Source organism: Trachemys scripta, chromosome 19 (genome assembly GCF_013100865.1).
Source record: "Trachemys scripta elegans isolate TJP31775 chromosome 19, CAS_Tse_1.0, whole genome shotgun sequence".
NCBI classification, from domain to species: domain Eukaryota; kingdom Metazoa; phylum Chordata; order Testudines; family Emydidae; genus Trachemys; species Trachemys scripta.
The window spans coordinates 14,726,773-14,740,296 of NC_048316.1; the positions used below are offsets into that span (position 1 = coordinate 14,726,773).

Sequence of the window (13,524 nt, forward strand, 5' to 3'; positions counted from 1 at the left end):
CCTGCGCCACCTCCCTCGCCGGCTTCTTTCCGCCGCTGTCACGTGACCGCCTTTCTACCGGTAGCACCATAGAGCGGGCCCAAGAGGGGCCAGAGCGGCTCTTCCCCAACCGTGGCCAATGCGCTCCGCCATCTTGAAGGCTGATCTGGGAGAAAGGACAGGAGGCTGAGTGTGGGGGAAGGGAAGAGGCCGAGCCCGGTGCGAAAGGGGGAATTAGGGAAAGGAGGGATAAGCTTCAGAGAGCGATGGGAGCCTGAGCCTTGGGGGTAGGAGGTGGAGAAGCTGGGCCTGGGGGAGTGTGGGGAGAGAAGCGGGAGAGGAGGGCTGAACTTGGGAAAGGAGGAAGAGAAATGTGAGCCTGGGGCGGGGGAGAAGGGGAGACTGAGCCTGATTGGTGCGACAAGAGGGGAAGGATGAAATGGTGCAGAGAGGAAGGGGTGGGGGATGCTGAGTCTGGTTGGGGCAGGGGTGGGAAAGAAAATGGGAGGCAAAAATAATTCAATATCATTATTCCTTAATTCTTTATCTTCTTGAAGGAAATAATTCCAAATCCACTCTCTTCTTTCACTCTTAGTCACTACTGGGCTTCTTTTCACAGGAGTCCATCTGCCTGGCTAGACTGTAGATAAGGACTCTTGATGCAAGCCTCTGTCCACTGCACCTCTCCTTGCTGCTCTAGGTATCCATAGTTGCCACCTGTTTTGATACCTTTCTTCAGGTGGGTGTTGGAGTTCTTCCCCTCCTGATCTCCTTTTGCAGTTATGATCATATAGCATGAACCACTTTGCAGACCTGGCTATTAGCCTCTATTTCATACCTAAAATATTGCCACAAAGCATAGTTTGATAGAATAACAGATTAATGAAATCCATGTGAGAGAGAGAGAGATTTGAATGCAAACTGTCCATGAGATGGCAGCAGAATAACACAGTTTGTGGTGTGATCCCATGATATAGGGATGTTAAGAGTTAGATGCAGGATGTGAGATGAGAGTTGTGGATAGTTGAGTTGGTATGGAGATAAATACAAAGTCCCACCTTAAGAATTTTATTTCTACCAATAAAATGCTGTTTATTGTCATCATGTTCAGCAAGCGGTTATTTCAGTGGGCTGTGAATCAGGCCCTTATTGCAGCATCAGCATTAGTTAATAACAATGGAACACTGCATTTTAGGACCAGCTTTTTCAAGTAGCTATTTTACGCCTGAACAACTCCCAAAACATGTGCACAAGTTGGGTAAGTATGAAATTGTACCTTGAAAATCCCTTCTTATATGTTTTACAAATATTAACTAAACTTCACAGTACCCCATAGGGCATGAGTATTTATTAAGCACATAGTTAGCATCATTTTGGTGGCATTCATTTTGATATACAGTCAACATTTAAAAAAATCTAGCTAGAACTCTCATGTGCAATTTAGTTGCATTATCCAGAGTGCATACTAAAGTATGAGGCCATGGACTTGGAAACCTAACAGTCCAATTCAACATTTTCTATGTCCATGAGCCAGTTGGTATAAATGATTTTTTTTTCTAGTTAGTTTTTTTTTTTTAATTTGCACAGCTGAGCCTAGGGAAGCACAGCTGTGGCAGGGAAGCATCCTTCTTCCCTTTCCTGGTAAGCAAGCAGATATTCACTCTTGTATTTAGATATAATATATGGGCCAAAGGTGTTAACCTATTCACTGACCCACATAAAACTGTGTTAAATAAGGTCCAGAGTTTGAGCTACAGAGACCTCAGCCTGCTTAATACAGTGGCAAACACACTATAAAATTCAGACCAAACACTAGGAATTTATTGATTGAAACACACTAAAGGAAAAGAATCAAAACAAGGTAAAGAGCACTGATACTGAAATTGATTGTGCGAAACAAACTTAAAACCTATCAAAGTCCTATATAGTGGATATTTATTGAAGCCTCTTATTCTATCAAAGAGTCATTCTTGGTGCGGGAGAAAGGATTAATTCTGTTGTTCAATTCTGAATTGAAAATAATAGTCACTTTTGTGCCTTAGACAAAAAAGACAGACACAGAAGGGAGAGAAGCGATAGAATAGTAAAGATGGGGAAAATATTGCTTTTGTGATGTTCTCAGGATACAAGGCAGCTGGTCAGTCATGGAGGGATGCTTTAGGCTGGCAGTTGGCATGACAGCTCTTAATTTGGACTTCAACTCGCCTCCCTGGTCAGGGACATCGTCTTGTTGGTCTGGTCAGGTCCCTCTCATTCACTGATCCTTCTCAGACTGGGCAGAGCTGGGTGGTCCGTCTCATCTCACTATGCTGGTGCGATGCATTACAGCTGATTTCAGGATCAGGTGAAAACTTGAGAGAGATAGGACAGTAGGACAATGCGGGGCAGAAAAGAGCACTTGAGGGAGGGCAAGACAGAGAAGGATCTCACATGTATCACATGCAGGGCCGGCTCCAGGCACCAGCTTAACAAGCAGGTGCTTGGGGCGGCCAAGGAGAGGGGCGGCACCTGCGGCAATTCGGGGGCGGCAGGTCCCTCACTCCCTCTAGGAGCGAAAGACCTGCCGCTGAACCGCCGCTGCTGATTGCGGCTTTTTTTTTTTTTTTTGCGCTTGGGGTGGCAGAAATGCTGGAGCCGGCCTTGATCATGTGGGGGTTGTCACTGACGCAGTGATGAAGATCAAGTGTCCGCACCCAAGGTCTGGTGTCATGGCAACAACCCTTCCACCACAGCTATGCTGATGGTAAAAGTTCTTGTTGTGTTCTCCCCAAGAGTCTCTTTTAAAGGGCCCAAACAGGCGATGGCTGGAATAATCCATCCTCGCTTTATTCTGTCCAGCAATTAGGCCTATTTTCCAACACCCCAGTTTGGTTTCTTGATTTCCAATCCTCTGCTCCTCTTGTTTACCAGTCATCGTCTTAACACGGTCCTTGAGTGGTATAATTTGGCCCTTTCTGTTTAAAACAATTCAGTCTTTCTGTCTCCACATTTTCTTAAACAGTTCTCTATAACAAATCATTGTGATAATTCATGAACCTCTACCCATTTTTCACCAGTTGAGTTTACAGTTAGGCTAAATGTGTAGGCCCAGTTATCACAATATCAACAAAGTGCAGCCTCCTCTCCAACTAGTGAAGCCTCCCCCTAAGAGTTTTTTGTTTTGTTATCAATTGCCACCCCATGCACACACTTTGGAGGGCCCTGCTCTGAGCCAATGTCCTCCCAGCAAACTAACCTGTATTCTTGTGATCCCACCAACCTTTAGCTTCCATAGATCTGCTCCCCAGTCTACGCTCCATATTAGCTGCTGACATTGTAGACCTCTAGTGACAAGCACCCTAGGATTCTGCTCATTCGTGAAGCCTTGCCGCTCCCCAATGTGCTATGTGGGTTGCTGTTGTCTGCCTGGAGCCTCAGATGTCTTATTCCTCACAGGACCACAGAAACCAGTGATTAGCTCTGCAAGTGTTCCCCCTTCAGAGAGGCTCAAGAGGGGAGGTTCAGCAGCAAAAGTCCTTTGAGTGAAAGATGGGAGGCTGGATTTTATTAACTCATGGTCATTGTCCATTGTGATCCTTGCCTGAGAGATCATTCTTATAAGCCTTACCCATGCTCTGAAACTTCCTCCCAAAATTAGGAAGTGGGCCAGAAATACCAGAACAATGATTGTGTCTCTTGCCAGAATCCCAAAGGTCACAGAGGGTGGATTTCTCTGTTTCCCTAGAAAGCTATAACTCCAGGAAGCTTTCTCAGCTAGAAAACTAGCTGTCTTTTCTGGAAGAGGGTTTGATAAAGAAAGCTTCCTGTAGTTTGACATCTAACTCTCCATGGATCATCTTGAACTGCACCACAAAATTCAAACTACTGAGTACAGTATGTGAAAGCAGAGGCTTTTTAGGGCATCTCTAGAGCTTTTATAATCCCTGTTAGGAACTGTGGGCGACAAAGGCATGATTTTTGATAGACAATCTACCTTATCATGCTGTAACATTCTCAGTGGAGTTCCCCAGGAAGTATTGATGGCTGCTGTGCAGCCTTTAATGCCGTAGAAAAGGTCAAGGAGATGATAAAAACACAAGGACAAAGGAGGTGGCCAAGCCACAGCTCAGTCCCCAAGATTCTCCCGCTTAGGGGGCCAGAGAGAAACCTGCTACTTTTTTATTCTGTTTAGTTCCTGATGAATATTCATTTACATCAAGCTCTCCAGCTTCTCTTTTCTCTTTCTTTTCTTTGTCTAATTCCCTCTCCTTCTCTTTCCACTCTCTCCTTTGTTTCTGTCCCTTTGACCACGCTTCCACCCCCCAGATAATGCTCTACTTTGCCAGTCTCCATGGGCCTGATCTGAAATTCAGTGAAGTCAAGAGGACTCCCATTGACTTCACTGGGCTTTGGATCAGGCCCCCTAAGGCCTCCTTCATTCTCCTCTCCCAGCTCTCTTCTAGAAGTGGGTACAATTTTTCAGACAAAACTGTTTTTTTGTTTTTTGGGGGTTTTTTTTGGCAGATTCGGGTCAGCTAAAACGTTTCACCAATTTGTGTTGAAATGAAAAAAAAATCAGAAATGTCAAAAAAACCATGTCAACATTATCAAAATGAAACATTTTGGGGGGCTAGAGTCACAAGGGAATTTGGCATCAGTCACAAAAACACAGGAGATGGAGATGCTCCTGGTAACCTCTAGCCTAGGGAATAGTGTACTCACCAGGGACATGGGAGACTTGTAGAAAGACCCCTACCACCTTGTTTTCCTTCTTCTCTGGTTGTTGTGAATGTGGTCTCTCGTTTCTTTTGCTTTTATTAAAAATGCCCAAACCAAAATTTTTCTGATTTGATTCACTGACCCCCCCCCCCCCCCCGCAGAAATGGGTTGGGTTTGAACTGAACTATTTTATTTATTTTTCAGAATTGGCTGTGAACCAAACAATCAATTATTCACACAGCTCTGTCCCCTTCTCCCTCTTCTCTCCATTCCTTTCTCTACCCATTTTTGCTCATTCTACCTCAGGGATAAATGGCCGTCAGGTTTGGGGGGGGGGGGTATTAATTTATGCTTTTCCTAGTTGAAAAAATATGGCCTCCATTCTCATCCAATCGACAGAACTTCTGACCTTGTACTCTGGGTACTGACCCTGCACAGCAAGCTTTACTTTATAGGAAAGTATGATGGCCTTCTGCAGAAATAGCCCCAATACAGTTTACATGATATCTGTGAGACTGCAAGGTCTGGGGCTATTACTGTACAATAGTGTGATGTAAGTGGTGAGTTCAACTCCCGGTATGGCGCTTGAAAGTATGATCTTTTGGCCCACAGGTAAGACAAGATAATGGGCTGGTTGTGGTGCAGCATTTTGGGGTGATCTCAGAGTGTGTGGGTGGGTGGTGATGTGAAGTATGAAAGGCAGGGGGGACCCTCATCTGTTAGATTTACCATCGTGAAATAGAGTGATCAGGACCTCTTTCACTCTGCTGAGAGCAAACAGCACTCCGACCATAAAATATCCTTCCCACCCTTGTCAGTGACAACTGGTTCAAAGACCATCTGGCCATCCACTACCAGTGCAATCATGTGCTGTCCCTACATCAATAACTCATGTTCCATTTATTTATCACCCCTGGACTCTGCACTTTATTTATTGCCCTGTTTTCTTATTAGAACTGTGATGACCTTAGCAGGATTTGCCTGCTGTTTTCAGGACCGCTGCATTCCAGATGAATTGACAGCTGATTAATTTCTAGTTCCCTTTGTCTGGGAAGTTGATTGAAGTGACATTGTCTGATGGCCCCCCGGGAAATGCTCAGAATGGTAGAAAAGGACATTGAGGCAGAAAAAGTGAGTCGATTCCCTTGGAATGAGCATTACAAATATGCTGCCTAAGCTCGGCCACATGGTCCTGCCCCAGAGCAGGACCGACGGGGCAAGCTAAGGGGGCCACTTGTGACTGTGTGTAAAACTGGGCCTGGCTCCCCTGTGTCAGCGAAAGGGAGCCAAATCCAGCCAGTTACAGGGGGCTGGGCTACACCCATGCCTATAAAGGACTGCCAGAGGGCAGGAAATACTAGAAAGGGAAGCTGCCAGGAACAGGGGCACCAGAAACCCCTGCGAGGGGTGACCTTGAAGCCTGAGAGCAAAGGAGTGAGTTAAAAGACTGGTTGCTGTTACTTTATTTGCCTGTGTTAAGTGAATAGACCTTTTTAAAGAAGACAGGGCGTGGCAGCAAGTGGTTGGAAACTAGGGAAAAGCCCTGCGACAATGTGTCTATGTGGATTTTCAGTTCTTGTCCAGCAAGTTGAATGAGTCTGATAGTGTGGCTTTATTTCTATGCTGATCTCCATCATCAATACCCTCTTTTTCTTTGTCAGTGTAATAAATTCCTTGCCTTTTAAGGGTAGCCAAAAGGTCCAGCCATAACAACAAACAAGACCTGGGCCTGTCTGGGATGCAATACATGGGGTGTCTCACGATAGCCTCAGTAACTCATGGCCTAGTTTCACCACTCCCAGATCCCCAGCAGTAGGATCAAAGGGGCGTGTCCCATGCTTCTGGGGGCTTTGTGAGATTATTATTGTTTGGGATCCCACAAACCATGATGGTATCTCCAGCAGCCTAGGAGAAAGAATTGTGCTGCACTCTCTTCTCACTTGCTGCTTAAGACAGAAAATAAACCGTGGGGCATGTTGAGGAATCAACACAACTGTTGTTTACTCTCGTCACTCGAAAAAAATATTGTTTCAAAACATACCTGTTTCCAAGATCGGGGGAACATGTTAGGTCTGAGGAAAGGTGTGATCATTCTCCTATCTCAAAGTTAGAACATTTGAAATGTATCATGAACAGTAGAAGCAGCTCAGGGGACTATCAATAGGGCCCTACCAAATTCACGGTCCATTTTGGTCAATTTCACAGTCGTAGGATTTTAAAAATTGTAAAATTCATGATTTCAGCCATTTAAATCTGAAACTTCATGGTGTTGAAATTGTAGGGGTCCTGACCCAAAAATGGATTGGGGTTGTGTGTGTCACAAGATTATTGTAGGGGGGTCATGGTATTGCCACCCTTACTTCTGCGCTGTTGCCTTCAGAGCTGGGCCCTTGGCCTGCAGCTGCCACTCTCCGGGGCGCCCAGCTCTGAAGGCAGCAGCGCAGAAGTAAGACGTAAGAAGTAAGCATGGTATGATATTGCCACCCTTGCTTCTGCTGGCAGGGCACTGCCTTCAGAGCTGGGCTCTCCAGCCACCCAGCTCTGAAGGCAGCGCAGAAGTAAGGGTGGCAATACTGTGACCCCCTACAATAATCTTGCAAACCCCCCCCATGATCCCCTTTTCGGTCGGAACCCTCAGTTTGAGAAACGCTGGTCTCTCCCGTGAAATCTGTATAGTATAGGGTAAAAGTACACAAAAGACCAGATTTCATGGGGGAGACCAGCTTTCACGGTCCATGACGTGTTTTTCACAGTGGTAATTTGGTAGGGCCATAATATCAATATTCTCTCATGGGACACCAGGCTTGTGAAGTTGTGAGCTTGGTTATGGTATTCTATGCCCCACAGCAATCCTGACCTTTGACTTTCCCTGCTTGCTATAAGGAAATCTCATGAGAAGAAACATTCCACAGAAATGCTTTTTTGTATGCAGATGAAGAGAGACGAAGACTGAGGAGATACCAAGTGATTACAAATGATTAAAGAAACAGTAATAGTATTAAATATTTACCGTACCATAGTCCTGTTCTCAGATAAGAGAGTGCAACTTGCAGGGAAGTCATTTGCAGTTGCACCCATGTAGCAAAGGGCATAACTTGGCCAAAAGTTCTTTCCAAATGTTGGGGCAGATCCTTCAAGCCCTCTGCAAACACAACTCCCATACACTGCACTGAGAGTTTCATGCATGGAAGCTTCTGGGATCAGGCCCATTAAACAGGTCGTTTTTAATCCCATTTAACAGATCTGAGAAGAGAGCTCAGGAGTGCTCGGGCTCCAGCTTCTTGGGCCTCACTTAAGGCTATGTTGTGCTTTTAGGCCTAGCCAGGAGCAAGGGTTAGCATATAAATTGCATCACATGGGAGGCGTTGCTCCCCTGAGAAGCAGTGCCTTTCTTGCTTACCCCTTGCTCCAGGCAGTTGTAATCTGCCACTGGCCACATCAACTGCAAATTCTGGGGGCTTTGTGAGATTATTATTGTTTGGGATCCCACAAACCATGATGGTATCTCCAGCAGCCTAGGAGAAAGAAGAAAAGAATTGTGCTGCACTCTCTTCTCACTTGCTCTGCTGAAAATCAGGAGTAACTCCATGTTACCTCAACTGTTCTGGTGGGTGTGTTGTAGGAGGTAGAGCCAAGACTCCACTCTTCACAGCCCAATTTCTGCTGCTTAAGCAGGGGGTGAAAGGTGGGCTGCAAAGACAGGAACACGTGAGCATGCAGTGCCTACATCTTACTGTGCACCAGGACTCAAGATGCATGTAGCCTTTGCAGGGGGTTGAGGGAGGTACAACCCAGCTTGAAGGACTCACAGTTTGAAGGACTCAAAGGCTTCTTGTTCTAGAATGAACTAATTGGTATCCATGGGTATTAACGAATCACTAACAGACCACCTAGCTACCCATTATCATTGATTAGTTTAGGTAAAGATTACAGGAGAGGTGGTTTTTACCACCAATAAAGAAATGTGTACAGTATATAGGAACTGCAAAGTTCTAGAAATCGGAGGGAGTAGAGAGTAAACCCATAGCATGGGGGCTAATGAATGACAATGAAAGAGCGCATGGCTTACTGTGTTTGTGTGGAGGGTGAGTACAGGCCTCCTCTCCATCCACTTTTTGGGGCAGGGTTTGTTTCAGAACTGAACTTGGCTGGGCTGCTGTTTCTAATCAATCACCATTTCTGACTTTCATTTTCATTCCCCACCGCAAACTTATCTAGAAGAGGTGTGGATTTAAAGCGGTTGTAGGTCCCACGGGCAGGATCACCTTGGCATATTCATATACCCCGGTAGTGGCATGTGTTGGTTTTTCTGTAGCACTTGTCTGTCTGGGTTTCAGTATCCATTTCCCATCACACACAAGGGGGCTGGGTATTTGTTTAATGTGGCCCAGCAGATTCAGTTATTCTGGTTTCTCCAACAATTGACTGAGACTGTTCAAATTCTAGGACCTGATTATGGGGAACTGACAGTCTAAATGTGGGAGAGACACGGTGGGCAAGGTAATATCTTTTATTGGACCAACTTATGTTGGTGAGAGAGACAAGCTTTCGAGTTTACACAGAGCTCTTCATCAGGCCTGGGAAACTAGTATTGTGTAAGCTCGAAAGCTCGTCTCTCTCCACAACAGAAGTTGGTCCAATAAAAGATATGACCTCACCCACTTTGTCTCTCTAATATCCTGGGACAATACAGCTACAACAACACTGCATTATTTTAATGTGTAACTTTGGAAGCACATGTAGAATCAGGCCCATCATTTTCACTTTTCCCTATACCTGCTCTTCTCCTGTGGAACTCCTCTGACTTAAATGGAGATTCTCCTGATTCTCGCTAGTGTAAGAGCGGTCTATCCACAAGACTGCACTACCTAATATCACTAATAATGCCATCAATCTAATAACAAAATTCCTCCAACTCCGTCTCAGTCCAACACAGTGGCATTTGAGAACTAATTGAAATTGCTTTCAAGAAACCGAGTACTGCTTTTATGGTTATAGTGGTTCGATTGCCATAGTCTGACCATCTTAGCAAGACTAGTTTGTCATTTCAATTTTATTAATGCCACAAGGTCTGCTTCTTGGAGAGGAATTGCTCTGTGATGTTATCAGGCATTATAAAATATCTTAGCCGTTAAGTTACTGATTAACACAGATTCCCGCCTTGTAAAAACGTCATTGTTGTCATAGAGTACGAGGTGCTTGAAGCCAGCGGTCACTATTCAAACACACATAACAGGAATAAAACGCTGTATAGAGAGCCACAGAATCAGCAAACACTTTAACTGAGCAAAGTAAAACTGCACCAAGATCTCGCTCCATGGAGGGATCAACTGGCAAGCTACACATCGAAAATGAATCAAGTTCTCCTGGACCATCAGCTGCAGACACTGACAGATTGGGGTCCACTAAAGAAGAAACTGCAGACATTAACAGACTGGAGTCCACTAAAGAAGAAGCTGTAGACAAGGATTGTCCAGGCTCCTCTTCACCATCAGCCACAGAACTGAGCAATCCAGATGCCTCTAAGCCACCAGCTTCAGAAATGAACTGTCCAAACTCAAGTAAGCCTCCAGTGACAGTAATGGACTCTCCAGACTCCCGTAAAGTATTAGTTTCAGAAATGGACCACCGACGTTCATCCAAATCATCAATGGCAGATATGGACTGCCTCATCTGCTTCAACAGGTATCACATTTACAGGAGACCTAAGCTCCTGGCTTGCCAACATGCCTTCTGTGAAGTCTGCCTCAAGCTCATCCTTCAGAACGAGGACAATACCTGGATGATCACCTGCCCTCTGTGCAGAAAACCCACTGTTGTGTTTGGAGGGCTTATCCGCACCCTTCTTGATAAAGAAGATATCGTAGGCCGTTTGGAAAGCCCTTGTCCAAATGCTGAGATACACCTCTCTCCTGAAGGGCTACATGGCACTGGTGGAACTCAATCCAGCCATGCCACTGTCTGTGAAAACCAGGACATTCCCAGTATCAATCAAACAGCTGTCCAAAGACTTGTGTTGCTCTTGCTGCTCGTGGTGATCCTGATCATCCTCGTACTCCCATTTGTGTACACTGGACTGATTAAATGGGTCCTCTGCCTTGTGCTTATATTGGGCTTGATCATGTCTTTGGTGCTTTGCTGCAACCCTAACTTCAATTGCAGCTCTTTGGGGATTTCACTTCCCTTCTTCCACAAGAAAGAGAGCCACGTTATATCCATTGCCTGAAAACTGGCGTGTATTATAGAGACAGCGGACTGGTGTTATTTGCAAGTTGCCAAATGGGAAACAATGGCTGATCATTACAATATAGATCTTTAGGAACCACTGTTCTTAGAATAAATTCAAAACACATCCTTAAAGTATCCCGGTAAGAAGTAGCCACAACACACAATATTGCTTAATTTTATTATCTGACCTAGTGAAATATTTGTATTTAATATTTTTGATATGTGAGATACAATTAGTAAGGATTTTCCTTGTTTGGGTTTGGTTTTGTTCTGGCGTATTGCATTTTGACTTGTACTGCAGAATGTTTATTATATGAAATGCTTATCAGCTGGCTTCCTGGGAAGACCAGTGAAACATCTGCCAGTGTGTTTGTAGATACCCTTCTTAGCTTGTGTATATTTGTTCTTGGTAGAGAGGCTTGGGATAAAGTTAAAAACCATAAAGACAATGCTCTTGGTGGGCACATTGAATCTGCTTTTTAAGTAGGGTTTCTGGTATGTAGAATTTCTCCATAGCCTTGATGGAGACTCTCCTGTGTTCTTTACCAAGCAAATGGTTCCACTTACTTGAACAAAGAACACTAACCTGAATAAGACTATTTCTCACTATTCAGTCTTATGCCTGCCCCACCTCTGTTCTTGCTCTCTTCGCATAAAGCCTGGAGTATGACATTGTATTCTGAGATGTGTGGTTCCTTATGCAGGGATCAAAGAGAAGGAACTTGTTAATCACTAAAATACACCTTGTGGTACTTCTGTATGCAATGTGTCCATTAAAGTTTAATAAAATTAATTGCTCTTTGACTTCTGTGTCTCATTAGGTTTCACACATAAATTAGCTGTCAGAACACTTCAGAGCTCTCTTCCTGAAGGGAACTGGAGCTGATAAAGCACCTAAGAAATGTAGTGAAATAAGAATCAGCAATTAAAGCTGAGAGATTATGGGCTACCTCTATTGGCGCGAGGCAAACAGTAATTGAGTTGATATGAAGAAAAGACTATATAACCCAACTAAAATTATTGGTCTGTATTAAACTGGGGGAACTAAAGTTTTCACTCACCAGTTATATTGTTGGGAAGACTTCCACTGATGTCAGTGGGCCTGATCCACGCCCCCGGTAACTATTAATATGTGTTAAGGTCAAAACACTAAGAAGGGAAACTGAAGTACTCTAGCTGTGAATGTCTCTGATGGACAGAGAGATTAGTGAGACAGACTGACTAAAATAGATGATGCCCTTTTAAAGGCATCAGCCTTGGCAGTACTATTCTTCTCCGGGATAAGACACAAATCTTTCTTCTAGCTTAAACTCTTTGAAGAGCATAAAATCTCTGGATCTTCCTATATATTTGGGCACTACTGTAATACCAATAATCCCAAAAAGAATGGGAGTCTACACTGACACTAAGAAACCCAGCTGTAAATTTGAGGCCCGAGAGTTAACTATTTCAGTAGATGCTGAAAATCCATTTAGTAGGAGTAGAAATAGAAACCTTTCTTATGCTTTGAAGGTTAGAAAGCGAGTTGAATAGTAAGAGACTGACAGCCCTGGAGAATGCTGTTCTTTATGGATCCCCAGAACATGATCACAGGCAGAGGCAGTACTGGTTTCCCTCCCACTGCCTTGTGTCAATATACTAGGGTTACCATATTTTAATTTTTAAAAAGGAGGACACTCCATGGGGCCCTGGCCCCACCCCAACTCCGCCCCTTCCTCACCCCCAGCCCTGCCCCAACTCTGCTCCCTCCCCTGAATGCTCCGCCCCCTGCTCCTCCCCCTCCCCTGCTTCCCGCAAATCAAATGTTCGCGGGAAGCCTGAAACAGGGAGGCAGTAGGTAAGCTGGGGCTGGGGCGGGGTGCAGCGCGGCCCAGTACAGTCCCCTGGGCCGAGCGGATCCCTCCGGCGGCCGGCCCAGGCCAAGAGGCTCTGGCCCCGGCGTCTCCCGCCCGGCTCGGGCCCCGGGGCGCTGGCCCCCACCCAAGTGCCCGCACCCCCGGTCGAGCACCGCGCCGGCTCCCGGCCCCGGCCGAGCACCACGCCCCTGGCCAAGTGCCCACGCCCCCGGCCAAGCACCGCGCCGGCCCCCACCAAGCACCGCGCCGGCCCCCGGCCAAGTGCCTGCGCCCCCGGCCCCGGCCGAGCACCACACCGGCTCCGGCCAAGTGCCCGCACCCCCGGCCCCGGCCGAGCACCGCGCCAGCCCCCGGCCAAGTGCCCGCGCCTCCAGCCCCGGCTCCGGCCGAGCACCACGCCGGCCCCCGGCCACGCACCCACCGCCCCAGCCCCTGCCGAGCATCGCGCCAGCCCCGCACCGCTGGGCCCTCCCTCCCTATTTTCCCAGACATGTCCGGCTTTTTGGGATTTCCCCCCCGACGGGGATTTGAGGCCCAAAAAGCTGGACATGTCCGGGAAATCCAGACGTATGGTAACCCTAAATATACTTCAAGCCTGACTTGAGGGGCCTAGTATGAGAGGGGTAGCCGTGTTAGTCTGAATCTGTAAAAAGCAACAGAGGGTTCTGTGGCACCTTTAAGACTAACAGAAGTATTGGAGCATAAGCTTTCGTGGGTGAATGCCCACTTCATCATTCACCCACGAAAGCTTATGCTCCAATAC

The 13,524-nt window shown here is 46.1% G+C and overlaps 1 protein-coding gene across 2 annotated transcripts; it reads left to right on the top strand.

Moving 5' to 3' along the window:
• The first annotated feature begins 10 nt into the window (after window positions 1-10).
• RNF186 (ring finger protein 186) lies at window positions 11-11,692 on the top strand. Of its 2 annotated transcripts, XM_034753233.1 has the most exons (3): window positions 11-198; window positions 599-718; window positions 9,865-11,692. In XM_034753233.1, exon 3 carries the CDS (start codon window positions 9,995-9,997, stop codon window positions 10,901-10,903), a length of 909 nt encoding a protein of 302 aa, XP_034609124.1. In that variant the 5' UTR covers window positions 11-198; window positions 599-718; window positions 9,865-9,994; the 3' UTR covers window positions 10,904-11,692. The 2 variants fall into 2 exon arrangements, with proteins under 2 accessions (XP_034609124.1, XP_034609126.1); XM_034753235.1 differs by lacking the exon at window positions 11-198 and having other exon boundaries at window positions 489-718.
• Window positions 11,693-13,524: the final 1,832 nt, after the last annotated feature.

What these genes read in the sequence shown, in the direction of transcription:
- RNF186 (XM_034753233.1), top strand. Translation starts at nt 9,995, where the DNA reads ATGGAGGGATCAACTGGCAAGCTACACATCGAAAATGAATCAAGTTCT.